The sequence below is a fragment of the Daphnia magna genome, linkage group LG2 (genome assembly GCF_020631705.1).
Source record: "Daphnia magna isolate NIES linkage group LG2, ASM2063170v1.1, whole genome shotgun sequence".
In the NCBI taxonomy this organism is placed as follows: Eukaryota; Metazoa; Arthropoda; class Branchiopoda; order Diplostraca; family Daphniidae; genus Daphnia; species Daphnia magna.
In genome coordinates, this window is record NC_059183.1 from 5,515,856 (window position 1) to 5,543,509 (window position 27,654).

At 39.9% G+C, this 27,654-nt stretch overlaps 3 protein-coding genes and 3 long non-coding RNA genes across 6 annotated transcripts; 3 read left to right on the plus strand and 3 right to left on the minus strand.

Moving 5' to 3' along the window:
• Nucleotides 1-58: 58 nt before the first annotated feature.
• LOC116915644 (glycoprotein endo-alpha-1,2-mannosidase) lies at nucleotides 59-2,154 on the minus strand. The gene is made up of 8 exons (XM_032920783.2): nucleotides 1,782-2,154; nucleotides 1,643-1,722; nucleotides 1,441-1,569; nucleotides 1,246-1,347; nucleotides 1,122-1,175; nucleotides 844-1,036; nucleotides 472-775; nucleotides 59-398 (listed from the first exon to the last, which is right to left on the minus strand). Exons 1-8 carry the CDS (start codon nucleotides 2,090-2,092, stop codon nucleotides 261-263), a joined length of 1,311 nt encoding a protein of 436 aa, XP_032776674.2. The 5' UTR covers nucleotides 2,093-2,154; the 3' UTR covers nucleotides 59-260.
• A 587-nt stretch (nucleotides 2,155-2,741) lies between these two features.
• Nucleotides 2,742-3,527, plus strand: LOC116915544. Its single transcript, XR_006643885.1, has 2 exons — nucleotides 2,742-2,902; nucleotides 2,974-3,527. It is a non-coding gene; the product is annotated as an uncharacterized LOC116915544 (long non-coding RNA).
• LOC116915558 lies at nucleotides 2,895-4,575 on the minus strand. Its single transcript, XR_006643884.1, has 3 exons — nucleotides 4,380-4,575; nucleotides 3,680-4,295; nucleotides 2,895-3,603 (listed from the first exon to the last, which is right to left on the minus strand). It is a non-coding gene; the product is annotated as an uncharacterized LOC116915558 (long non-coding RNA).
• Nucleotides 4,576-11,701: 7,126 nt separating this feature from the next.
• Nucleotides 11,702-13,888, plus strand: LOC116915411 (CAAX prenyl protease 1 homolog). The gene is made up of 5 exons (XM_032920532.2): nucleotides 11,702-11,911; nucleotides 12,099-12,245; nucleotides 12,312-12,515; nucleotides 12,579-12,873; nucleotides 12,939-13,888. Exons 1-5 carry the CDS (start codon nucleotides 11,819-11,821, stop codon nucleotides 13,535-13,537), a joined length of 1,338 nt encoding a protein of 445 aa, XP_032776423.1. The 5' UTR covers nucleotides 11,702-11,818; the 3' UTR covers nucleotides 13,538-13,888.
• LOC116915333 (activating signal cointegrator 1 complex subunit 3) lies at nucleotides 13,793-26,810 on the minus strand. Its single transcript, XM_032920413.2, has 19 exons — nucleotides 26,308-26,810; nucleotides 26,097-26,249; nucleotides 25,772-26,024; nucleotides 25,463-25,711; nucleotides 25,257-25,400; nucleotides 25,091-25,190; nucleotides 24,852-25,038; nucleotides 24,670-24,782; nucleotides 24,258-24,607; nucleotides 23,999-24,191; nucleotides 23,504-23,913; nucleotides 23,312-23,445; nucleotides 22,242-23,249; nucleotides 20,559-22,170; nucleotides 20,397-20,490; nucleotides 17,996-20,331; nucleotides 16,650-16,950; nucleotides 14,668-15,142; nucleotides 13,793-14,593 (listed from the first exon to the last, which is right to left on the minus strand). Exons 2-16 carry the CDS (start codon nucleotides 26,231-26,233, stop codon nucleotides 18,749-18,751), a joined length of 6,567 nt encoding a protein of 2,188 aa, XP_032776304.2. The 5' UTR covers nucleotides 26,234-26,249; nucleotides 26,308-26,810; the 3' UTR covers nucleotides 13,793-14,593; nucleotides 14,668-15,142; nucleotides 16,650-16,950; nucleotides 17,996-18,748.
• LOC116915590 lies at nucleotides 15,487-16,469 on the plus strand. The gene is made up of 2 exons (XR_004390165.2): nucleotides 15,487-16,008; nucleotides 16,110-16,469. It is a non-coding gene; the product is annotated as an uncharacterized LOC116915590 (long non-coding RNA).
• Nucleotides 26,811-27,654: the final 844 nt, after the last annotated feature.

Here is a 27,654-nt window from a genome sequence, read left to right on the forward strand (position 1 = left end):
TCCAATGTTACTAAAATCGATGAAGAATATGGGGGTCAATAAAGGGGGGAGCGCCATATTTGGTTTACTAGCCAGACCAGCCAATAAAAGTTTATTTTGTAATAAGAAAACTATTCGACGCCATGTCATTTACTTTTTAAGATAAACGACACTACAGACAAGGAAAATGCCATTTCTGAAGAATGTCACGATTGCACTAGTTATTTAGCCTTAAAAAAAATCTGATTGTGGCTTTGCATAACAAATCCCAGTTGCTTCCATCACGTTTTCATTTTAAACAGGATTTCACTGTACTGAGACACAAACTGTCTAGTCAAGTTTAGGTAGAAATCTGGTTCACCGGGCAAGTAGTCATTGTAAACGTAACCTTTATTCGATTTTGAAATAGCCGGTTCTATCTAAGAATACGGAAAGAATACTATAATGAGAGAAAAACAAGAAAAAATGTATACATAAAAGAAATGTAGAAACCTGTGTCCCTTCGTGCCACTCGTTAAAGGAGGTGATAGAAATTAACGGAGGATTCGTCTGGAGCGCCGTCGTCCAAGCTATCTTGTAGTACTTCCCGTTTTTGCGTTCTCTGGTGGTCTTCACATTCCACGGGCGAACACGCGTATCAATGTAACCTGGTCCAACTGATGGTGCAAAAAGGAGTCCATTTTTTCTGGCAAACGAGGATAAAGATTTCCAGTTTTTCCATGAACTTCCATAGGAGAATCCATTAGCAGCGAAATACGTATAAAAACCGTCAAATCCTCCGGATACAATATCTTGCCTACCATGTGATAACGAGGGAGAAAATTCGGTTAACAATAATATTAAGACAATAGCCTTTGACATTACTTGTGGCGAAATTCGACGACAAGTCCGAGGAAAATTCCATCGATGTCCGTATTTCTGATGGATTGTTTACCACTAACGCTTAACACGGAACTCCAGCTATTTGGTGAGTTGAGATACGAATCGTAGATGTAGAAAACGGGAAGAGGTTTTTTTGACGGAGACTTTTGGAGTTTGTACACTGACGTGTGATTGCCTATGGCCAAAAGGGTGCAAGTTGCAGGACGTAAAATTATCAATGGAATCAACCGCAATTCATGAATGGGTATATATATACGTACCATATTTCTCTATTATGTACTTGATGTTTTTTCTGAGGTTTTCAGGATTTCTTCCTTTTATAAAGTTCAAACATAGTCAGACTATTGCACACTGGTCAGTAATTAGCATTAAATATAACCTTACCTTCATATGGCTCAATGTGAAATGATATCTTTAGGTTATACACACTGGCAGTTTCCAGGAACATTGGAAAAAGTTGGTCAAATGGCTTCCCTTCTTTGTCACCTATAGAAAAATATTTGGAGCATTAGAACCTGTTTTCTGTTTAATTTTCCTTTATTTTTTGTTTGACAATTCAAACAATTTATGCATGTATACTCAAGTCAGGTGGATACCAGGAAATAACAAGCACCCCTATTCCTGCCTGTCTTATCCACTTCATATGTTGGCCTACAGTGACAGGATTTTTTGAACTATAACAACCTAACAGTGGATAAAAATTTGCACCTGGAAAACAAAAATAAATAAAATGAAATTTAGCTAAAAGGACATCATGAGCATTATAATATAGATTGCAAACCAATGTCCCCTGGTGGTACATGTTTTCCAGTAGGATACACATTTTTGTCTTTCTCGTCCCAGTTCGGCAGATATTCATGACTTCATTTACACAATAGTTAACAATAACCATTAAAACTATCTATAAAATTTATATTTACTTCCAATGCAGGTACACTGAATCATCTTCTGGGTTTCCAAACCATGGATAATAGAAAATATGCACATTATCGGATAAAACCGATATATTGTTTGTCGTGTCCCTGTATGCTACTTTGTCTTTCGGCCAAATGTCTGGTAAAACTGTCACATTTTTTCGTTCTAATAAGATTTGTTGTAGGTGTTGGTCGTTGGCTGATTTACCGGAGGATTGACTGAAGTAAAGACGAATAAACATAAACAAAAAAGCATAGAAAAATACGGCAATCATTACATTTTTACACAATAAATAGCAATTCCTTTTAGGAATCATTTTTATAACATGCTCACTAACATTTTTTCATCATGGTTTTGTTCGATGCAGACGACACCGTTCTGTCACAATTAGAGCAGAAGGAATTTCATGCATTAACCCACTATTATTTACCAGAGAACTATCTAGTTTGAAGTTTCTTCTCTGTCGCTAGTAAACATTTGAATAGGAAAAAAAATTCGGAAAGTAATGCACTATCATTGATTTATTTCCCAGTTATTTGGATTATACAGCTGGGTGACAAAAATAGAGAAAAAATGTGCTTTTGCAAAAGGAATCTTCACAAATAAATTTGCATCTTCTTTTTTACAAGAATAAATTGAGAGTTATTGATTATGAACTTTAAATCTTGCTTAAAATTCATGATTTAGATTCAGAATTGAATTAAAATCATGGAAATCAAGTTTATATTTTCATTGGTCTTATATTTTTTTAACTAAACGTAAAAAACAAAAAATAACGTCGGTGCGCTAACAGCACTTTGTCTTCGTTTATTTTTTAAACGGCTGGTTCAATGAGAAAACCAATAACTTAATCGAAATATAAGTTAAATTTTTATTATGGCGGGATATTTTTGTCGATGGTCAAAATTTTAAATTTTGCCGTATAGCCTTCCCGCCCACTTGGGAATTCGACAGTGGACCCCCAACAGTGGCCCCCGAGGGTACCCCGACACCAGCCCCCCCGTTTTTGCAGGGGGGCTACAGTCGGCGAAGAACGCGACACCAGCCCCCCCTGGCAATAGAAGCGGGGGAAAGGGGGCCGACAGCCGAAGGGGCTGTCGCAGTGGCAGTCGACACCAGTCCCCTTGTCAGTGATTTATTTGAACGTTGTTATTTTAGCCATTTGTGAGCTAATTTTATGATTTTTTTTATTTCTAGTTTTGGAATATCGAATCTTGCTGCTACTATTGTTTGTAGGTTGTGTTAATTTTTTGCAATTTGTTTGTAACGTAACGACGTACGTGTAATGTAACAAACGAACACTAAATTAAAGTAAATCAATATCTGCAAAAAACGACATCTCTTGAAATTCCACAAAACTCAACGACACAATCATCACACCAGCGCCACCTGGTATCCACGGGACAGTATCACTTCTTGTTCTTAACACAACCTGCCTGGTCTCGGCGAGACGGTCTTGAAGCCAATAGACTTTTCCAAAAAGAAACTATATTTTATGGTGTGACAACTGGATTTACCGTTTGATTCGCGTGAAACGTGCTCCTTGGCTGAAAATTTAACCTGATCAGTATTTCCCCCTGGCAGCCATGGGGCACTGTGGACTGTTTATGGTTTGCCCTGCTTTATCCAAAGTGATGACATCTGTTTTAAACTAAAGAGGGAAAAGAAACACTAATTATAGAGGTATCTTATTCTATACCTCTTCTATGTGATGTAGAAATACACCTTGGCTTATCCAGGATGGAACTAAATATCGTTTTCCTTTGACTCGACTTCTGCCAACGTACAGTCAAGAAGATAAGGCCAGTTTTATCGTATCTTGCACGCCTAGTTCCGAACAGAAGAATATGCAGTTTCGGGTGATTGAACCTATTTAGGTACAAATCAAAGGTCCTAGATTTACCTAGGCATCGTGCAAGCTCAGTGGGATTACACCATTTCCATGTCAATCAGGTCAATAGACAATTTGACTTTAGCGCCCCCCGGCAGCCGGCGGAAAATAGCAATTTTTGACGTTAGCGCCCCTCCGGTTGCCGGGGGGGAAATAGGGGTGACCATTAAATTATCAGAGATAATTTCCCATAAGCTTGATTGCCTGGTTTCAACCACAAATGAATTTCTATTTCCATGAGTTTTGTGTCAGGAAGATTTTTTCAACAGTTTGTGACACAACAAGTTTTTTACTATTTACTTAACTGATTTTAGAATATCTTCAGTCATTTTACATAGAATGTTTATTTCTAAACTTCTTCAGCTCGTGTTTTCTCAGTCTGTGAATCTAAGTCTTGGGCAGGTGGATTTCTGACTGCAGATAACTGGTCAGCATTTCATAGTCTACAACAGTAAAACTGGAGAACTTCAATCTCCTTCGTTCCTTCCATAACAACTAGGCAACTGGCTAGTGGCTACAACTGTCAACTGATGAGAAGTTATGGTTCACCAAACAATGAATTTCTACTGCAGAGTGGGAAGAGAAGTACACCATCTTGTGCAGACAATCCACCAAACTGTGTAGCCATCTATTGATAATACATATAGTTTTACTTTATTAATTAAGCCCGACTTATTGTATAAAAAATCGGTTTAGAACTAGGGGCCCTCACTCCGTTCAGGAAGTTCCCGATAGGGTCCGGCCTGGTCGCCAATTCGCCATAGAATCTCGGAAACCGTTTGTCCTTACGGCAAAACTGACAACGTATCCATGTAGGATGAAGACGAAGTGTGAAGTAATCATCCCCGCTTCACCCCGCCTTCCCATTTTTGTCAAAATCGGCCAAAAACGACATCTCTTGAAATTATCCAAAATCACACGGCATAATCGAAATTGAACGCTGATTTCGAATTAGTCTTTGGTTTTCTCATTATACCAGCCGTTTCAAAAATTAACGAAAACAGTGCTGTTAGCGCAACAACTTAATTTAGGCTTTTTAACGTTTAAATCAAAACTATAAAACCAATAGAAAAATAAACCTGATTTTCGTGATTTTTATTCAATTCTGAATCGAATTCATGTATTTTAAGCAAAATTTGAAATTTGGCCAAAAATGAAAAAGTGGGAAGGGTATGCCCTTCCGACTTTTGTCAAAATCGGCCAAAAACGACATCTCTTGAAATTATCCAAAAATCATACGGCATAATCGAAATTAAACGCTAATTTCGATTTAGTGATTGGTTTTCTCATTATACCAGCCAATTCAAAAATTTACGAAAACAGTGCTGTTAGCGCAACAACTTAATTTAGGCTTTTTAACGTTTAAATAAAAAACTATAAGAACAATAGAAAAATAAACCTGATTTTCGTGATTTTCGTTCAATTCTGAATCGAATTCATGTACTTTAAGCAAAATTAGAAATTTGGCCAAAAATGAAAAAGTGGGAAGGGTGTACCTTCCCACTTTTGTCAAAATCGGCCAAAAACGACATCTCTTGAAATTATCCAAAAATCACACTCCATAATCGAAATTAAACGTTGATTTCGATTTAGTGATTGGTTTTCTCACTATACCAGCCGTTTCAAAAATTAACGAAAACAATGCTGTTAGCGCAACAACTTAATTTAGGGTTTTTAACGTTTAAATCAAAAACTATAAGACCAATAGAAAAATAAACCTGATTTTCGTGATTTTCATTCAATTCTGAATCGAAATCATGTATTTTAAGCAAAATTTGAAATTTGGCCAAAAATGAAAAAGTGGGAAGGGTATAGCCTTCCCACTTTTGTCAAAATCGGCCAAAAACGACATCTCTTGAAATTATCCAAAAATCACACGGCATAAGCGAAATTAAACGTTGATTTTGATTTAGTGATTGGTTTTCTCATTATACCAGCCGTTTCAAAAATTACGCACACTTCCAACGTGCGTGTCGAGAACTCGTCAAGTACTCAAGTTGTCATTCATTAACTATACAACGCTGATCGAAATCGACCTAACAATCGTTCGATAAATTCAATATGTTGTAGACTCCTCCTCCCTTGAAGGCGTCGTCTATCGAAATCACTACATGGCAGTACAAGTTATCTATTTATTTGCTTAATAAACGGACAACTATCGAAAAAGAGTTGTCTATTAAAAAGTGGATCAAACGGCGTTCCGTAGTTGCCCCTTTTTATGTAGACGACCATGATCGAAATAATGGAGCTCACACGGCCTGTGGAAAAACCTGTCCGTTGCCAGGCGACGCACAAAGCCCCGCCTTGAAAACAACTTCGCGGCCTGATTTTTCCCTATCTTCATGACCGACGCGCCATCTCTCTGAAAAAAAATCTCCCAAAACTTCGAGTCGCTCTTAGATTGCTCCGTGTTCCTTTATCGTTGAGCCGATAATTGACACGACCCCTTCGATAATCTCCGCGTTATCTCCTCTACAACATGACGTCAAGTTTTGCGCCACAGCATCTAAAATAAGAAAACGTATAAAAGATACGTACGAGACCCTGAAATCGACTCGAATGGGCCGACTAAACTGCTCCGCACTCCTTTGCCATTCAGCCGATAAAAACGGGGACTCGACCGGGAGTTGCTGCGTTATTTCCTCTACAAAAGGAGACCAATCTCAGCGGCACAGCATCTAAAATAAAAAAACGAACGAAAGATTAGTGTAGACACCCCTGAAATCGCCGCGCCATCCGCGCCATCTCTGGGGTAAAGTCTCAGAAAAAGTGTCGGTCGATCCACCGGTCGTTGTAGAAGGGTAGGGGTGCCTGTATCAGGGGGTTGGGAAATGCGAGTTTTGATAGAATCCCTATCGGGAAACTTAACATAAACAACAAAATATAAAGTTGGGGTGGTAACACTAGGGGCCCTCACTCCGTTCAGGAAGTTCCCGATAGGGTACGGCCTGGTCGCCAATTCGCCATAGTATCTCGGAAACCGTTTGCTCTTCCGGCAAAACAGACTCCGTATACATGTCCTATGAGGCGTGCGCTGATCATCAACGCCTTCATCCCGCCTTCCCACTTTTGTCAAAATCGGCCAAAAATGACATCTCTTGAAATTCTCCAAAAATCGGACGGCATAATCGAAAATGGAACGCCAATTTCGATTTAGTCATTGGTTTTCTCTTTAGACTTGTCGTTAAAAAAATTAACGAAAACAGTTCTGTTAGCGCACCAACTTCATTTATGGTTTTTAACATGTAAATGAAAAACTATAAGACCAATAGAAAAATAAACCTGATTTCCGTGATTTTCATTCCATTCTGAATCCAAATCATGTATTTTAAGCCAAATTTGAAATTTGGCCAAAAATGAAAAAGTGGGAAGGGTATAGCCTTTCCACTTTTGTCGAAATCGGCCAAAAATGACATCTCTTGAAATTCTCCAAAAATCTGACGGTATAATCGAACTTGAACGCTGATTTCGATTTAGTCATTGGTTTTCTCTTTAGACTAGCCGTTTAAAAAATTAACGAAAACAGTTCTGTTAGCGCACCAACTTTTTTAATGGTTTTTAACATGTAAATGAAAAACTATAAGACCAATAGAAAAATAAACCTGATTTCCGTTATTTTCATTCAATTCTGAATCAAAATCATGTATTTTAAGCCAAATTTGAAATTTGGCCAAAAATGAAAAAGTGGGAAGGGTATAGCCTTTCCACTTTTGTCAAAATCGGCCAAAAATGACATCTCTTGAAATTCTCCAAAAATCAGACGACATAATCGAAATTGAACGCTGATTTCAATTTAGTCATTGGTTTTCTCTTTAGACTAGCCGTTAAAAAAATTAACGAAAACAGTTCTGTAAGCGCACCAACTTCCTTTATGGTTTTTAACATGTAAATGAAAAACTATAAGACCAATAGAAAAATAAACCTGATTTCCGTGATTTTCATTCCATTCTGAATCTAAATCATGTATTTTAAGCCAAATTTGAAATTTGGCCAAAAATGAAAAAGTGGGAAGGGTATAGCCTTTCCACTTTTGTCAAAATCGGCCAAAAATGACATCTCTTGAAATTCTCCAAAAATCAGACGGTATAATCGAACTTGAACGCTGATTTCGATTTAGTCATTGGTTTTCTCTTTAGACTAGCCGTTTAAAAAATTAACGAAAACAGTTCTGTTAGCGCACCAACTTCATTTATGGTTTTTAACATGTAAATGAAAAACTATAAGACCAATAGAAAAATAAACCTGATTTCCATGATTTTCATTCAGTTATGAATCTAAATCATGTATTTTAAGCCAAATTTGAAATTTGGCCAAAAATGAAAAAGTGGGAAGGGTATAGCCTTTCCATTTTTGTCAAAATCGGCCAAAAATGACATCTCTTGAAATTCTCCAAAAATCAGACGACATAATCGAAATTGAACGCTGATTTCAATTTAGTCATTGGTTTTCTCTTTAGACTAGCCGTTAAAAAAATTAACGAAAACAGTTCTGTTAGCGCACTAACTTCATTTATGGTTTTTAAAATGTAATATGTATGTTAAAATGTAATATAATATGTAATGACATGTCAAAAATGACATCTCTTGAAATTCTCCAAAAATCAGACGACATAATCGAAATTGAACGCTGATTTCGATTTAGTCATTGGTTTTCTCTTTAGACTAGCCGTTAAAAAAATTAACGAAAACAGTTCTGTAAGCGCACCAACTACCTTTATGGTTTTTAACATGTAAATGAAAAACTATAAGACCAATAGAAAAATAAACCTGATTTCCGTGATTTTCATTCCATTCTGAATCTAAATCATGTATTTTAAGCCAAATTTGAAATTTGGCCAAAAATGAAAAAGTGGGAAGGGTATAGCCTTTCCACTTTTGTCAAAATCGGCCAAAAATGACATCTCTTGAAATTCTCCAAAAATCAGACGGTATAATCGAACTTGAACGCTGATTTCGATTTAGTCATTGGTTTTCTCTTTAGACTAGCCGTTTAAAAAATTAACGAAAACAGTTCTGTTAGCGCACCAACTTCATTTATGGTTTTTAACATGTAAATGAAAAACTATAAGACCAATAGAAAAATAAACCTGATTTCCGTGATTTTCATTCAATTATGAATCTAAATCATGTATTTTAAGCCAAATTTGAAATTTGGCCAAAAATGAAAAAGTGGGAAGGGTATAGCCTTTCCACTTTTGTCAAAATCGGCCAAAAATGACATCTCTTGAAATTCTCCAAAAATCAGACGACATAATCGAAATTGAACGCTGATTTCAATTTAGTCATTGGTTTTCTCTTTAGACTAGCCGTTAAAAAAATTAACGAAAACAGTTCTGTTAGCGCACCAACTTCATTTATGGTTTTTAAAATGTAATATGTATGTTAAAATGTAATATAAGATGTAATGACATTTCAAAAATGACATCTCTTGAAATTCTCCAAAAATCAGACGACATAATCGAAATTGAACGCTGATTTCAATTTAGTCATTGGTTTTCTCTTTAGACTAGCCGTTAAAAAAATTAACGAAAACAGTTCTGTAAGCGCACCAACTTCCTTTATGGTTTTTAACATGAAAATGAAAAACTATAAGACCAATAGAAAAATAAACCTGATTTCCGTGATTTTCATTCCATTCTGAATCTAAATCATGTTTTTAAGCCAAATTTGAAATTTGGCCAAAAATGAAAAAGTGGGAAGGGTATAGCCTTTCCACTTTTGTCAAAATCGGCCAAAAATGACATCTCTTGAAATTCTCCAAAAATCAGACGGTATAATCGAACTTGAACGCTGATTTCGATTTAGTCATTGGTTTTCTATATAGACTAGCCGTTAAAAAAATTAACCAAAACAGTTCTGTAAGCGCACCAACTTCCTTTATGGTTTTTAACATGTAAATGAAAAACTATAAGACCAATAGAAAAATAAACCTGATTTCCGTGATTTTCATTCCATTCTGAATCTAAATCATGTATTTTAAGCCAAATTTGAAATTTGGCCAAAAATGAAAAAGTGGGAAGGGTAAAGCCTTTCCACTTTTGTCAAAATCGGCCTAAAATGACATCTCTTGAAATTCTCCAAAAATCTGACGGTATAATCGAACTTGAACGCTGATTTCGATTTAGTCATTGGTTTTCTCTTTAGACTAGCCGTTTAAAAAATTAACGAAAACAGTTCTGTTAGTGCACCAACTTCATTTATGGTTTTTAACCAGATCAGCGCACGCCTCATAGGACATGTATACGGAGTCTGTTTTGCCTTTTTTAGCAAACGGTTTCCGAGATATTATGGCGAATTGGCGACCAGGCCGTACCCTATCGGGAACTTCCTGAACGGTGTGAGGTCCCCTAGTAAAAAGTGGATCAAACGGCGTTCCGTAGTTGCCCCTTTTTATGTAGACGACCATGATCGAAACAATGGAGCTCACACGGCCTGTGAAATAACCTGTCCGTTGCCGGGCGACGCACAAAGCCTCGCCTTGAAAAATAACTTCGCGGCCTGATTTTTCCCTATCTTCATGACCGACGCGCCATCTCTCTGAAAAAAAATCTCCAGAAATGTCGAGTCGCTCTTAGATTGCTCCGCAAAGTCCGCATTCCTTTATTGTTGAGCCGATAATTGACAGGACCCCTTCGTTAATCTCCGCGTTATCTCCTCTACAACACGACGTCAAGTTTTGCGACGCAGCATCTAAAATAAGAAAACGTATAAAGGATACGTACGAGACCCTGAAATCGACTCGAGTTGGCTGACTAAACTGCTCCACACTCCTTCGTCGTTCAGCCGATAAAAACGGGGACTCGACCGGGAGCTGCTGAGTTATTTCCTCTACAAATGGAGACCAATCTCAGCGGCACAGCATCTAAAAAAAAAAAACGATCAAAAGATTAGTGCGGACACCCCTGAAATCGCCGCGCCATCAGCGCCATCTCTGGGGTAAAGTCTCAGAAAAAGTGTCGGTCGATCCACCGGTCGTTGTAGAAGGGTAGGGGTGTCTGTATCAGGGGGTTGGGAAACGCGAGTTTTGATAGAATCCCTATCGGGAAATAGGTAACAATACTTTATTTTCGTTTGTTTTAAAATCGGCTAATGATTACCCGTTGCGTGGCTAAGAGAAGCCGGAAGAGGATGGAAGGATTCGGACAAGTTTTTACGTGAGCGATTAACCGTTAATTCGGATTTGTGGGTAGCCTCTTCGCCCTCCAATGATATCATAGAACTTGAGACCACGTCCCCTTTCCGGACAGCGCACTCACAACCTTATTGCTGCTGATCACAGTAGGGGCATGACCCCCTACAGGCTTATCATAAGTCAAGGGGAAACGGGGCCGCAGAAAAGAAGGGAGCCCAGATATGCCCTTCAATTTATAAAAATAACTTATTTTATCTTCGAGATGAATCAGCGACTAAAGGTAAAATACCCGGTTTACTGCCAGAAGTACTAACCCGAAACACATAACATGTGTTTTCATTCGTTTTCATTGTTAATTCTTTCAATTATCGCGCCAGTAGCTTCCGGTAGAAAGCCGGTCTCGGGTAACCCGGGACCGACCGAGCCCTGAGTTGCCAGTAATACCACACTTGAAGAAAATAGCTCGCGGCCTTCGAATGAATGGCTTCCAGCATGCTGCCATCTAGTGGCAGAAAAATATACAGCAAACCTTAAATCTCTTTTATGGCCTACACCAGTATATTTACAACAGTCCATTTTGAAAATTGGAAAATTAAAACTCCTTGTGGAATTGTGTGGAACGCTTTTGAAAAGTTGTTAGGTTGCTTCCTAAATAACAAGACACTTCTGAACAGTTTGTTACATTTTTCCCATGATCAAAATGTCTGAATTTGTTTTAAAAACTTAAAAAATCAGGAAAGCTGTTAAATAAATTAAACATACAATTAAATTTGAATTACCAAATTTTAATTTTAGTTTGGTTGGGCCTAGTGCAATCAACTCAGTAGTCAATATACAACATTTGAGAACATTTCTGGACTGTTCGTGGAATGAGCGAATGACTGACCCGACTGTAGTGAAGAGTCTTCGTGTCGTCTGCTTGCGAAGAGCTATACCGATACCTACTGGCGGTTTGTAAAATCTGTACGCTTCTGAACGGCCTGAACCGATCACCGGGGGAAAAAAGCACAATTCGCAAGAATGTTGGAAATTAACAGTGATTTTATTTTTAGAAGCGTGTTTGCGTTTCTTTGGTTAGAGTTCACGTGGGAGCTGTATCTGTCATATCGTCAGGTAAGATCCTTGTAGGCCTCGTTGAAAATAGCCTTCTAACACTGTTGACGTGTTTCATTTGTGGATACTATTGTGGTAGATCCAAGAAGAGTAAACAATTCAAACTTTTACATGTTTTTGTTTAGCTGTTAATGATATACACACAGGTTATTATTATTAATTATGATCTATTTGAATCATTTGTTAGCACCAAGTATACAAGAAAAGCAATAAACCACCTCCAGAACTGGAAAAACATTTCAGCAGCGAAATGTTTCAGAAAGCAAGGCTATATGGGCTCGATAAGAGTGGCTATGGTATAGTACATGGCTTGTTCAATCAAATATTCTCCACGGTAAGCTTCAAGTAAAAATAAATCTTCCTCATTAAAAGAGGCTTAAATTCCTATTACTATTCCTAGGTCCTTATTTTGCTGAATGGGCATGCTTATTTCTGGAACCTCTCACATTCAGTGCTGTTAGCATTAAATCTACCTCCTGATAATGAAATTGTAAGGAGTATGGTGTTTACTGTCATTTTGAGCTCTTTCAGTACCCTTGTTGATATGCCTTTCACCATATATTATACCTTCTGGCTTGAAGAAAGACATGGATTCAACAAACAAGTATGATTTTAACAAAACCATGAAGTATCAAGGAATTATGGCCTAATTATACTCATTCCGCAGACACCAGGGTTTTTCATTAAAGACACGATTAAAAAATATATCGTCGGCATGCTGATATCTCTACCACTGGTGGCTGCCGTAATTTTTATAGTGCAAAGCGGCGGAGACTACTTTTTCCTGTATTTATGGAGCTTTGTTACGCTGGTGATTGTACTTTTGATGACAGTATATCCGGACTACATTGCACCCTTGTTCGACAAATACAGCCCACTGCCAGAAGGAGAATTGAAGTCGGACATTGAGAAATTAGCAGCTTCAATTGAATTCCCGCTGAAGAAACTTTATGTGGTAGAAGGTACATTGATTAATGTAAATTTGGCTACCTTAGCAAGTTCTAAGATGCCGCTTTTCCTTATACAGGTTCCAAACGTTCGTCGCACAGCAACGCGTATTTCTATGGCTTCTTTAACAACAAAAGGATAGTCTTGTTCGATACTCTCATAGAAGGATACGTCAAGGAAGAGCCGGAGACCACGGAGAAATCCGAGAAAGTTCTGAAGAAAGGATGCAACAATGCTGAAATCTTAGCCGTACTCGGTCACGAGTTGGGCCATTGGAAACTGAACCATGTCACCAAGAATATTGTCATCTCCGAAGTGAACATTCTCTTTATGTTCACAGTTTTCAATGCGCTCTTTCAATATCGACCTCTCTACGAAGCTTTTGGTTTTCACGATAGCCAACCGATCTTCATAGGTCTTTATATCGTGACATCGTACATCTTCTCCCCCTATAACGCCATTCTCTCGTTCTTGACAACATTACTCAGCCGTCATTTCGAGTTCGAAGCAGATCGCTTTGCGAAAAAGCTTGGTCATGCCGTCAACCTCAAGTCTTCACTCATTAAGCTCAATCTGGACAACCTGGGTTTCCCCAACTACGATTGGTTATATTCGAGCTGGCATCACTCTCATCCGACACTTCTCCAGCGATTGAATGCTCTCGACAAAACGGAGTAAACAGTAGAACGGATTCGCCTACTAACCATTCAGTTTCAACTTTGCCTTTGCACAATTGCATTCTGCAAAGTTCCCAACAAACTTCGTCGTCATTTTACTTCTTGTCCGAGCGGCTTACAGCATTTTCTTTGTGATTGAATAAGTATTTCTGATAATATGTGACGGAAACGGCAGTTAAAAGATAACGGACCACTAAACGTAGCAAAGAAGTAAAGGTATGTTGTGTGTTGTCATAATCTTGCTGGAAGACCGTTATTTGCTGGCAAGTGTTGTATCATTCCGATTCTAGTCCAGCACACAAATTTGCAATGAATGTAAGCCAATGGGACTCAATACAAATTGTCAGAAGTTTTTTTTATCGCAAATGGTTGTAACATCAATTGGTTAAACTTTAGCTAAAAATTATCTGTAGTCAATACAGCCGTAGAATGTAGCGCATAATGGCACGGTAAAATACGCTAACATTGTCCAAAATTCGTACTTGCCTTCTTTTTCCTCTTTTTTTGTTTTTTTGTTTTTCTTATTTTTTTTTGTTTTTCCTTTTTTTTTTGTGCCTCTGTTTTCAGATTGTTTTAGTAAAATGAAACGAATTTAGTTAAGAAGGGAAAATCGTCAGTCGGGTGTCGCAAATCCATGCAAGAAGAAACTTTTAAAGTTTAATGCGTCGTTGATCTTCTATAGCTACGCGTCCGGAATTTTTCAGCCCGAGCGCTTTTTGTTATGGTTTCCACATTAATTAATTCATCAACTGTTTTGTTCACGCACACGCAAGATAGCTAGAAAAAATGGAATAGTAAAATGGTAGAGTTGTGATTAAAGCTGCCGGAGAGCCGAGATGATATTCCGAATTGATTGTGATGAGCGACGTCAGGCACGCAATTCAACCTCATTAGATGGTTTTCGTCTTCAGCAGCGCTGCCAATTGTTGCTGCTGGGCTTCACCTTGCATTGCGACCAACACTGGTGAGTCTTTTGAATTTTCAAACGGTGGTAAGAACATCATTGGGGGTTCACGTTGATCGAATTCGTCGGGCAACAAGCCGGCGGTTGGTGGCTCTAGATATTTTTTTATAAACATACAATTCCATTTATTTATTGGCAATTATTTGACATCTAACTATATCAAATACCTTTATTTGTTCCGTTTGCGTCCACGATGATGGCTTCTGCTTGTTGCGGTGTTACTGGGGGACGAGAAGCAGCAGCAGGAGTAGAAATCACTGGATTGGATACGGAAACCACTGTGCCACCGTTTGCCTCCGAATTGACATTGACAGTGACGGAGACAGACGTGCCAGGAGGAATGGCAGAAGGGACAGTTAACATCAGTTGAATTCCCTGTTGTTCGCCGTTACGTTCACCGTTCATTGCGACTGGACCGCCAAAATTCGAGACTGGACCGCCAAAATTCGAGACCGGCAGCTGTTCCACGATGAAATCACCAGGTAGCGGCACGAGCTGCTGTTGTGGTTGGACGGGATTGTTAACATCCGCAAAGAACCCTGGATAAGGAACGTAATGCGTTTGTCCCACCCTCATGCCACCGATACCAAATGCTTTTGGAACGGGCCCAGCTGACGCGGCGGCCAGAAAAATTGTCATAATCTGAATCGACCAAGTATAGAGAATAAAATCAGTTTTCAACATCTAACTTTCAGCACAAAAAATTTGTTTCATGTTGTTTCGCTCGGGTTCTTTGTCCCGCAAAACCAAACGAGAAAGAAATAATGAAGCTATTGAGTTACATTGTAAAACAGGTTATTCACCTGCCTCCTGTTCCCAAAAAAGGTGATCTTTTTCATTTCGATTTTGATTTGAAAGAACGAGAGAGAGAGAAAAAAAAACACAAAAGAGCTTCACTGTGTCCTTGAGCCGCGTGTGGCAAAGCAAGAAAGGTTTTTCTCTTTGTAAAATAATTAAAAAAAATCATGGAGATTCATTGGCTCGTGACGGTGGGTTTAACTTTTCATGAATATCCGCCTTGAAGTTAACCCTTTAGCTATGGGATTGTATCCCCTTTTGCTTAGACAGAGGGTAAGTTGAGGTTCAAGGGAACGAAAAAGGACAAAACCCAAAGAAGAGACAACCAAAACAAACAGCAACGGCCGTTGGACGAGGATGATGAATATTCGACAATTGAAGGTCAGAAGCGTACATCGAGGAGGGCGCAGATGGAAACCGGGCGGAATGCAAACTGCACTCAACTGCAAAAACTACCTAAACCTCGCCCAATCGACCTCCACGAGCCCAGAGGCGAGTTAGCGCGAAGAGCCAAACGAGATCTCTTACTGACTTCTCTCCTTGTATGACCCTCGATTTTTTTTTCGGAATTAAAGCGCTAACGTACTATGCAGTGGCTACGACATTTATATACTAGTCCTTTTTTTTTTCTCTCTTAACTCAAATTATGCTTTTCAATCTTTACGAACTACCCACCAACCAGTGAATATAACAATCGCTATTTAAATAAAGTAAGCATCAGATGACTTTATCTAAAATTCTCGTATAAACATTATGAATAAATGAATTGCTTTGTTCATATGTTTGGTACCGTAATTGGGATATGTCAAAGGCCCCACTTAGACCTACGTTTCGTACCGTCACTGATATGACAAGAAAAGCTTTTCGAAGTAAAAGTTCCAAGCTCCGAAGCAGCAGGAAAGATGGAGATTCATTCACAATGCAATTCGATCAACGAAGCTATCACTCAAGATTACAAATGAAAAAAAAATCCTTCTTTTTCGTTGCTCTTTACAATTTCAATCCTTTCATTGTCTATCACTTTCGGCATCTTTTTTCCCCTTAAAAAGTGTCTCCGGTCAGCGATAGCGGGCACGCGTGAAATTTATGGCCTGCCACTGGCAAAAAAACCCATTTAACGATTTATACACTTTGCATTAAGTTTTGGTCCCACGGCCAAACTGAAAATCTACACGAACAGTCGTACGGTCATTCACTGGACTTCAATCAAAATGTCAACGACATTAAGAGCCCGAAATTCAAAATATATCAATTACGTCGCTTTTTAAATCGCCCGCCTAAGTGCAACAAGTAGTTTCTTATCCATTAATTACTCTAGAAGATTGACTACAATAAGATAAGATAAACTTACAAAGATCTTCATGGCTGGATATGCAACCGCGGAATGCTATGTGCTTGCTGTAAAGGAGGTGGAGCGCGACTAAACCGAGACTGACGGTTCAAGACACCTGCAGCCTCAATTTATCCATGAGTGAAACATGGGGCGAAGCACATGTTTACAGCTGCGTCACAGCTGAGGTACAGCTGAGACACCACGTAAAGCTGCAGCAGCTTCCAGCAGACGGGCGATGAACGCGGCATGTTGTAGCAGCAAAAAGAACTTCGTAGTCTTTTTGTCCGGCTGATAATCCGACAGCTATAGAAAGATCCTTCTGGGAAAAAAAATTATAAAAAAAAAATAAATAAAAAAAAATAAAATAAAATAATAATAATAATAATAATAATATTTAATGATGAATAGGACATGTGGAAAATGAACAAAAGCTACCATACGTGATTAATTTTGCGATGTGTGAATATTGCTACGTGAAACACACTCTGCTTAGGCGACCTTGATAAATCTCACGCAGTGAGACCTTGAAGACTGTGGTGCTTTAACCACCGGTCAAATTGGTTTGAGGGTATAGTTCTACTGATTCACAATCGACACTTGTTAAGGTTGAGGGAATGGTCATGCTTTAACGATTAAGAATTTCTAAAATATGAAGATGGTTGTACCTTGTAAGAGTGCGTTCAACTGGCGAATAGTTTACAAGTTACAACGCATTTCAACAACACGATTGCTGAGTCATGCGATCAAACGCTCAAACGTGATTATGATCATGCAATCTGCAAGTTTGTAAGTGGCCAGCAGCGCAAGTGACAAACGGGAGAAATATAAATATTCTGACCACACCCAGATATGAACACATTATGTGCGCAAAAAGATCAACGGTCCCCACGCAAAAGGCGTCAGGATGCCAATTAGTCATTGGGAAAAAGTTACGCGGCCACGGGCCGTTGATAATTTGGCTAAATACAAGAGACGGAGTAAAAATGACCGAAACCGGCATGTTGGATGCACTCCCGGGGGCGCTCAAGGCGAACGGGCCAGAGTATGAGGGATATCGAGTTTTTCTCCGTCTTTTGTAGCAAACATCTTCTGAAAAGCGCCATGCATTTATGGGATACCCACATGTACATCTTTATCTTCCAAACAGACAAACGTATTAGACTTTATATACCGGTATAGTAAGTGATCGTAACCTTGGCCATTGAAAAGACAGCTTCGTGTCATTTTAGTAACTTAGTGGCCAGTTTTACTATCATATTTTTTTTCTTCTTTGAAAAAATTGTGATTCTTGAAAAAAACTTGCGGGTTTTTCCTTTTATAAACAAACCAAGGCAACAACAAGGAAATAATAATATAATACAAACCGGATGAACAGACAGCTGTACCGATTGGTCTGACAGTTGATTTATTCTACTATCGTGGCTGCTGTCTCAAAGGAATGCACAAGCGCTCGAGTCAGGTGATTGTTATCTCAACCTATGGTGGCCCCAGGTTGAGATGTTTGTTAGTTTCCACGCGGATGTACGTACCCACAGCATTTTCGGTCCGTTTGGGAATCCAGTGATCCGGGTATCTATTTAAAGAAAAGAAAAACGAATATCTAATCGTTCTTTTAAAAACTACCTTTATGGGAGAAAAAGAAAATCGTGGTTTTTATTGATCGCCAGCCTCCATTCAACAACGCCGGTTGTTGACCATCAACTGCAGTCACGATCCTGAGATGCGGTCTCGTACGTAACACATCGTGCGAATTTCGTTTAAGCAGTCGCGACACGTTTTTCTCGTTCCGTCAATTATGTTCGAAGACTAGTTTTTCTTTTCTTTTTGTTTTCTTCCGTCCATCGCTCTCGACTTTTTCTTATTGGTTGTACTTTTGATAAGCCGATTCCGGCTACGAAATCATTGAGGAGATTCAATATTTTTTCGGAATTTTTCTTGCAGCCGTTTCTTTATTCCCTGTTTATGCAAATGAACAACATAAAATATTGGTTCTTGCACAACGTGTCCACTTTTCCGGTTGCAAAGGAATTTTCAACAACAGCCATCACAGTTTCAACAAATAATAAAGGGAATTAATTCATCCTAGGGACGGTCGGGAAAAAAGAGTCATCACAGTTTCATTCAATCTTGTTGCCGTAGATATCGTTATCCGCCTCGTAATCATCGAATTCGGTGCGTTTGGCTTTGCAAACGTTTAGGTAGACGGTATATTGCTGGTCCAGACCGACATAGCTGTCTGACATGAAATAAAATGTCAACATCAGTCGACCGAGTTTCTTAGGAGTTGTGAAACTCAACTGATGGGAGCATTTGATTCTCGGTAAAGTTACACGTTTCAGTGCTAACAATTCTTGTTTCTCAACCGAGCCAAGAGTTAAAAACCATCCTTCGTCTTTCGATTTTGGAAATTTAGGAGCATAAACAGATCGGCTGCGGCCCGTTTGGTTGGTCCCGTTGTCAGCAGCCACAGATTGCACACTGGCAGATTTTTTAGGACGAGCCCCTCCCGTGACAACAGGAGTGGCCTCCAACAGGCTCTGACGAGCGAAAGTTATGTCCAAAAGGCACTCTTGATCTGCGGGTACATCAATCCATTTCGCATCATGAAGCCCGCAGTTGGGGATGATGGACAGAGGCGTTGATGTTGTTCCCCATAAAACGGACATTGAAATGTCGATGACGGGTAAATTGGAAATAACTTGACGCACTTCCTGGATTTGATCTGGGCTCAAGTCCATGCTCAGTAAATTAGACAGTTTTGCAAAGTCCACGGCAAAGGCTTTTTGCAAAACGGGCAAATGCATTAGCTGCTCTTGGCGGGTTCGAAGGACAGGTAAAATGAACGTGTTGAAATGCGGAAGCATCAGAACAGCTGGATCATCTATCCATAAAGCCTGAATGACCATCTGGAGTAGTTGCTGGATACGCAACGTAGTGGCCAGCCAACCACCTTCAGCCGACACATCCATCATGGCTTGCAAAATACGGATGGCTTGATCCAGCACTGACTTGGTATCAGTGGCATAATCGGCACAAGGTAAACTCAGCCGCGAAAAATGAGCCTGGAAGAGCAAATGAGCTTTGGTGTGCGGCGAATCATAGGTGTAAGGATTGACGGGCAGAACGCATTTCTTGGCCAGTTCGGTGTTGAGCAGGTCCTCATTGTGGCGAACAGGGAGTTCGCTATACTCGTGCGCATCACTCAAAATGGACAACAGATCTTCCAATGTTGTATCTTGATTCAGCCGATCGCGGAACAATTGCAACGTGTGGTAGCTCAGGTAATAATAGGAAGCAATCCGGCCGAGTGAAGTGGGCGCCACACGACCATCTTCTTCGATTTCGGTACATGAAGCAGCTTCGAGAACCGAGAGTGAGCGCTGAATCAACGATGTCAAATAGCGATTGACATCGGTAGGTTCCAGTTGTTCCAGACCATAATAAGCGGGATTTTGGAGCAATCGTCTGAAGAAATACGTCCACGTTAGATAGTCAATAGAATCCTGTTTGGAACAAATCGTTCCCGCGACAATTTCAGCATTAAGATGTTCCGGTAGCACGTCCAGCAAACTAGATTCAACTGGAAACGGTTCATACAAAAACTTTTTGTAAAAATCTTTTTTGATGTCGTGCACAAAAACACAAGCAACTCCATGATCGTCGTATTGTGGTCGTCCTGCTCGACCCATCATCTGCAAGACTATGGATAAGAAAAACCTGTTTTCTTTCAAACATTTCAAGAAATGAAGGACAAGCTAGTTTTACCATCAGTGATGGGCATATCAACGTAGCGACGCGATTTTCCATCGTAGTATTCGGTGCCCTTGATGACGACAAGATGGGCAGGAAAGTTGACACCCTATTAATTAAAAGAGTAATTTTTATCTAAATACGTTTGTTCATTTTCAGTGAAAAAATAGTCCTTACCCAGGCTAACGTTGCCGTGGCAATCAGCACTTGAATTTTTTGGTTGACAAACAACTCTTCCACCAAACGACGATCTTTCTCTGTCAGACCAGCGTGATGGATGCCGACACCAAACGAAAGAGTCAACTTGAGATTTGGATCCTTGATGGAAATGGTTAGTTGTTCCATGTCTCTTTCTGGCATACGAACAAACTGTCGAGGACTATCTTCTGCCGCTAGATAACCAATCAAATCCAAGGCTGTCAACCTTGTCTGACGTCGAGACGAGACAAACACTAACACCGGCTTATCTGGAGAATGTTGCTTGATGGCCTGGAACGTTGGTTTATTCATCGTAGCCATACGAGGGCAATAATGCTTGCCTGGGAACCCGGAGATGTGAACTTCTAATGGGACAGGACGGACGGATGGTCGGAAATTAAAGAGTCCCACTTGTCCAATGTTGAGCCAATCAGCCAAATCACGAGCATTCGCCACGGCAGTAGACAGACCGATAAGGCGTAGAGAACGGCCAGTGTGCGACGCAATGAAATTGGTACGGGACACGATGACTTCTAGAACCGGGCCACGATCTTCACCCAGCAAATGGATTTCGTCGATGATGATGAGCGCAACAGCGCGAACATAATCACGCGTTTGCCAAGATCGACTCACACCGTCCCATTTTTCCGGCGTAGTAACAATCACGTCCGCCCGACTTATGGCCCTGACGTCAGGTGTGACGTCTCCAGTCAATTCTACGACATTCTTGCCCAGTCGACGGCCTAAACGTTCTCGCCAATCTTCCATTCGCTCGCGAACCAGCGCTTTCATGGGGGCAATGTAAACCACTTTGCTTTTAGGGTATTCCCGAAAGACACGGAACATTGCAATCTCAGCCACAATGGTTTTTCCCGAACCAGTTGGTGCGCCTAACAAGACGTTATGGTCAGTGTGATACAAAACATGGAATAGCTGGGTCTGAATGGGATTGAAATATGGAAACGAGTAGAGGCTTTGCCACTCTGGATTCTTTAGCGCAGTGACAGGCAACGGTTTCAGGTCTAGCAATCCCGTATGTGGAGGATGGCGTTCGGGAAGGATGAGTTGTTGGAACGAGATTGGGAAAGTAGTTTCGCAGCGAAGCCAACGATCGCTGACTATGCGGATGTAGTACTGCGATGGTAGTGGTTCGAAAATGGGGATGGTGAACACAATCACTTGCTCTTCTCTGCGAGTTACTTGCTTCTTGCTTAGCGAAATAGACTCGTAATGATATGTCGTATTGTTTTCAGGATCCTCTACCCACATCCAAAAGGGTTCAGACGAGAGGCCGTGGATTCTGTCGTTCCAGCGGAAATCAGGCCGGATGCAAAGCCGGATACGTAATACCGTTCGTGTGATTGGTTGAACAGTGGCATCCACCTCTAAATAAGGGAATTCTGACGCGTTCCGTTTCACGATCGGTCCCGATCGCTGATTTTGAATCATAAATCCAATTTCTTTGCTGTCCATTTCACGCAGTCGCTCAAGTGATAATTTCTTCTCTTCCAACTTAATGAGAATGTCTTGACCAAGAGTGGCAAACTGCCGTAACGGATGCTGCGAGTCCCACACTCGTTGTTCGATCATGCTGGTTAAAAACAAATAAAGGATTTGTGTTAATGGCGAAGAAAAAATAAACAATACATTTGTATGCCTTACTTGGAAACACGCAGTACTCTTCCGGACATCAGAGGCCAGTTCTTGCGTAATACAATCTCAAAGAGCGCGCGAGCGATACGAGACGCATTTTGAACAATAAACGATTGATCGGATATTAAACTAAATGAGTTGACGGGGCCACGCGAGATGTAAGTTTGCATCAAAATGTTCACTTTACCGTGAATATTTTCACTGCCGCCACTGACAGGCAATTCACAGTACGTATGCAGATAATCATCAAGTTCATCTAGTTCGTCATCGCGCACTTTGAGCTGATCAAATTCTGTCGCCATAGAGATCAGTCCGAAGATTTCGGCGTCATTCATAGCAGGATGCATTAGCTCGTTAAATATTTCGACGGTATCATACTTGATGTAAAAATGGCTGGCTGTTCGACCCAAGTCGGTAGCGTGCAACATACCCGTCTTTTCCTCGAAACGGATCATTCGGGCTTTGTCCAATGCACGGGCAGCTAGGACAATTAATTCTCGGCGTTTTCCTCCCAATTGCGGATCGTCAAAGATTTGTTCAAGGTTGATTCCGTAAGCGATGGGGTTTTTTCTCATCCGAATGAAGAGATAGGTGTAACTTAGCCACTGGACGGCTTCGTCGACATTGGCAACTGTTCCAAGCGTAATCTCGGCGTTAAGGTTGTCGGTCATGGATTTTTCGAAACTGCTTTCGATAGGATACTGGCACGTTAGCAACGAAAGGTAGTGGGCTAGCTTGTCGTGCGAAGTAATGATTGTTCCGTGCCCAGATTTGTCAAATTGGGGACGCCCGGCACGGCCAAAAATCTGTAGAACATCTAAGATGCCAATATCGACAAACGATCCATGTTTGGCGTCGTAGATCTCAGTGCCTTTGATGATGACTGCGTGAGCGGGTAAATTTACACCCCACGCCAAAGTAGCTGTGCATACTAAAACTCGTGCCATTCCATCGCTGAACATTTTTTCGACAAGGTTTCGGTCACTTCGTAACATTCCAGCGTGATGTATAGCGAATCTGTGGGCAAATCGAGACATCAGGAAAAGATAAACGGTGGAATATAGTTTCATTCAACTGACCCATCTTTCAATAAGTCGACCAGATGCCTATTCCTTGATTTTCCGGCATTCTTCATGGCTGTATTGAAACCACTATTGTTCTCCGGTTGAAACAAGTGTAATTGGTTTTTCTCCTGCGCTTGCATCCTTAAAGTCTAAAATACAGGTTAAATCTCATACTGTGAATTCGGTAATGCTAAACAGTTGCTATACCTGGGCAGTTTTGAGCGTGGCGTTACGGGCATGAACAAACACCATCACTTGGTGCCCCTGTTGCACCATGGCAACGACTTTATCGTAACAAACGAAATCCATCTGTTGCATCTGTCTCATCGGATTAACCTCTTTGACGCCGATGAATGTTTGGGATAAAGGCACGGGTCGAAAACGGGAATCGAAGTAAAAAAGGCCCTTGTACGGATTGACATGTAGAAATTGTGCCACGTCAACGTAGTTGGGCAGAGTAGCTGAAAGCCCTAAGATTCGAATCATCATCTGCGAAGATTCCACTTGGCGCAGTGTCCGTGCCACAAGAGCTTCGACTACTGGGCCACGATCACCGTGGAGGAGGTGAACTTCGTCAATAATTAGTAACTTTACTAACTGCGTCAACGCAATATCTCCTGCGACCAACAAAATGAAAAATTTTCACAAAATTAGTAAAGCAAGGCAATAGGAGAGGAAAAAAATAACTGGTCCTTAAAATACCCGTGCTTTTCCTAGTAATCACGTCCCACTTCTCGGGCGTAGTGATGAGCATCTGCGTTGCCATGATTTCGGACTTTGTCAACTGCATGTCACCCGTCAATTCACGAACCACTAGACCTAATGGGGCCAAACGTTTTCCGAAATTCTCTGCCATCTCAGCTGCAAGAGCTTTCATTGGCGCCACATAAACTATCTGTCAACGGGAATAATTATTTTAGGAATATTGGGTACATGGCTGATTGTGAAGAGATGCTTTTACCTTAAACTGATCTTTTCTTTCAAGGACTCCGTTAGTGATGTACTGCTTGACTTGTTGCAAGATGGTTAACATAGCAATATTAGTTTTACCAGCTCCGGTTGGGGCGCAAATTAACATATTTTCGTTAGTTCGGTAAGCGGTTTCAAATACCACTGTTTGGATCTTGTTAAGATTTTTACAATTGGCGAATGCCTTTCGGCTAATGTCATCTAATGAAGCGATAGGAATCAATTGGTTTCCAACTTCAGTTGGAGCTGGTTCTGTAAGAGGAATATTGATTTCTTCATATCTCGAAGTGTTAGTGCGTGTCGCAGATTCTGGTAAGGCCATTTTCTTGCCACCAACAAAAGCTGCAGAAAAAGTTGTATGAAACACCACCTTCATCGAAATATTAAAAATTCAAACGATGTACCAGAAGATTGCTTTGCCTCGGCTATTGAATCATAAACGTTAGGATATTTGACTGTTCTACTAGCGGAATGTTTCATTATGGGAAGTGTGGAAGCTACCACCAGCTGTTGTTCTCTGAACGGAAAAAATTGTATCATTAAAAACACAACGTAAGTATAGAGCAGATAGCCAAGCTGAGCTTACTGGAACATCTTCATGGAGGCAGCCTCTTCGACGTCATTTTCATATCCTTGACGTAGCTTCTGAAATCGCTTTTCTTCTCTTCGTATCTGTTTCATCAAATCTTTTTCCTGCGCCGATTGAACAAGCACTTGCCCACTGATGACGGGACCCGCAGAATAAGGTTTTACTTTCGACGAAGCTATGGCAACTGCAAAAAATTTTATTAATGATGTATTCGGAGAATGAATCATGATAGTTACCTTGAGTGGCAATTGACTTTTCTGCCTTTTTCATTTCCTTTCTGTTTTCTAGGAGGTCTTGTATTAGCTCAAATCGATCGAATCCCAGTAAATCAAAGAACTAATGCCAAAACATGGTATCAACTAATCGCTTTTCTGTGAAACTGAGAACATCGCGGACATATACCTCCGTTTGTAATTCGTCGTCCGACTTATTAGAACATATAACGCTCATAATAGAATCCACGAGATCGGTGATTGGAATATTGAGAGAATTGCCACCAGAAAGAGCTAGCTGTTGTTCAAGCCAACCACGACCATGTACTTTTCGCTATCGCACAACAAATGCTTAAAGAAATTAAAATTTAACATTGTAAATTGTGGTAAGCGTACCTCAAATATCCTGCTGTCGTTTGTTTTCGAATCTTCCCATTTGAAGCTAATATCTTTTTTTGTAAGTCCATCAAAATTGCTAGCAGTATTTCCCCAGTCCATAAGCATGTCTACACCATTTTCGGAGAGCTCGTCGATTGGATAAACTTTTACATCTTTACCAAACTCTGTTACAGGTTCTTCAGAGTTTTCACTCTTCAGGTATTTCAGCACAGTTTCCGGTAACTTGCTTATTAAGTTTCTAACAATCTGTTGAAAACAAATTTTATAATTCACAGATGTGAGAAAGAATAATATTTTATTTAGTACTTTCAGTGTCTCCTTCCCAAGTGAAAGGTCAATTACTCCAAAACCAAAAGAGGACAAACTTTTTGGGGTGACATTCTCCATCTCGAAGAAGAATAATAGGAGGCTGATTGCACAGTCCTCTATCACCTTTGTTCCACAATCATCACCCATTATTTTTTGGGCCACCTGTCGAAGAGGACTTAACAATCCTCTAATTTCTGTTGAACTTTTCCCTGATTTTTCCAATTCACTAGCTAACTTTGTCCATGTGATCCTATGTAAAAATAAAAATAATTCAATGTCTGCCTACAAATGTATGCAAATGTAAAACAAATACAAAACTTACTTGTTGTCTTGCTCTTGCTGTTTTATCCTAAGCTCACTTAAATAATGGGATGACGTGTCAGTCAATTTTCCACAAATAGGGGAACTGAGATTTGTGAAAGCTCTTAGAGCCCTTGATAGCCGAGGATTCGGTTTCATTTTCTGTCGAATCAATCTAAAGCACTAATATTAAATCAGTCTAATGAAGTCAGTAAGAACCTTGAAAATCTGACCTGGTATTAGTTGCGTTGTCTCAGGGGTCGCAATTCGGGATTTGGGTCCCGCTAGGTACATACACTATTTATAAAAATATCTATGAATTATTGTTACGAAATTTGGATAGGATAAAAGCAAAGCAAGAGAATAACAAGCACCGGTAATTATGCAAACTAACCGGGTCTATCGACAGTCGCGAAAAATGACGACAGTCTAAGTCGTCTGCTATTGTTGGATCTTGACTGTGTGTTGTTTTGAATGTTCAAGCACAACACAGTCTTCATCTGTTCACGGAAACAGATCCGTTTAGATTGTCGGTCAAAAACGGATCCTCCAAGTGGTGGGGAACGGAATTGTTTCCGATCACTATGCGTACGGCTTATTCCGATTTGTTTCCGTTCAACATAGTCTCCGTGGCGGGCGTTCCAATTTTGTTTGATTGTTTAGCTATGTTGTCATTATTTACGTTTATTGTTTTTGTTTTTTTCTTTTGATTTGGTTTTAAAGTTAGTTGTATTTGTGTTTGTATTTTTAAAATCTATATATATGTTTAAAAAGAATAAACTTTTTTAATGAAAAAAAATGATTGCCGGAGAAATAGGACCCAGACAAATAGGACCCGGAGAAATAGGACCCAAAAAAAGGCCATGGAGAAATAGGACCCGGTGAAATAGGACCCCTTTTTCTGACTTTTTTTTAGGGTCCTATTTCTCCGCTAGATGGGTCCTATTTCTCCCTCCTGTCATTAATGGCTGCCTATGTTTCACAGCGTTGCTAAACAAATTTTTTAAAATATAATTAACTGAATTACCCTATCCTAACCTTACCTAACCTAACCTAACCTAACCTAACCTAACCTAACCTAACCTAACCTAACCTACCCCGCGATACCTTTATATTTAAAAAAATTTGTTTAGCAACGCTGTTGTAGAAACATAGGCAGCCATTAATGATAGGAGGGAGAAATAGGACCCATCTAGCGGAGAAATAGGACCCTAAAAAAAAAGTCAGAAAAAGGGGTCCTATTTCACCGGGTCCTATTTCTCCATGGCCTTTTTTTTGGGTCCTATTTCTCCGGGTCCTATTTGTCTGGGTCCTTTTTCTCCGGCTACCAAAAAAATTGCTGTATTTCATTTTTTTTTTGAACCACGAAACAAATTTTACATTAGAACAGAAGTAAGAATATATTATTATTTGATAGGTAATATTAATGAATTTCTTACCATTTAACGAATTTTATTTAGGATTAGTGAAATGCATAAAATTTTTACAGTGTTACTCAGCCAAAGCTTTAAATTTGCATTCAGTGTGTTGGCTGTGTTTTCCATCCACGTTGGGAAGTACACTTTTTTATTAAGAAGGTA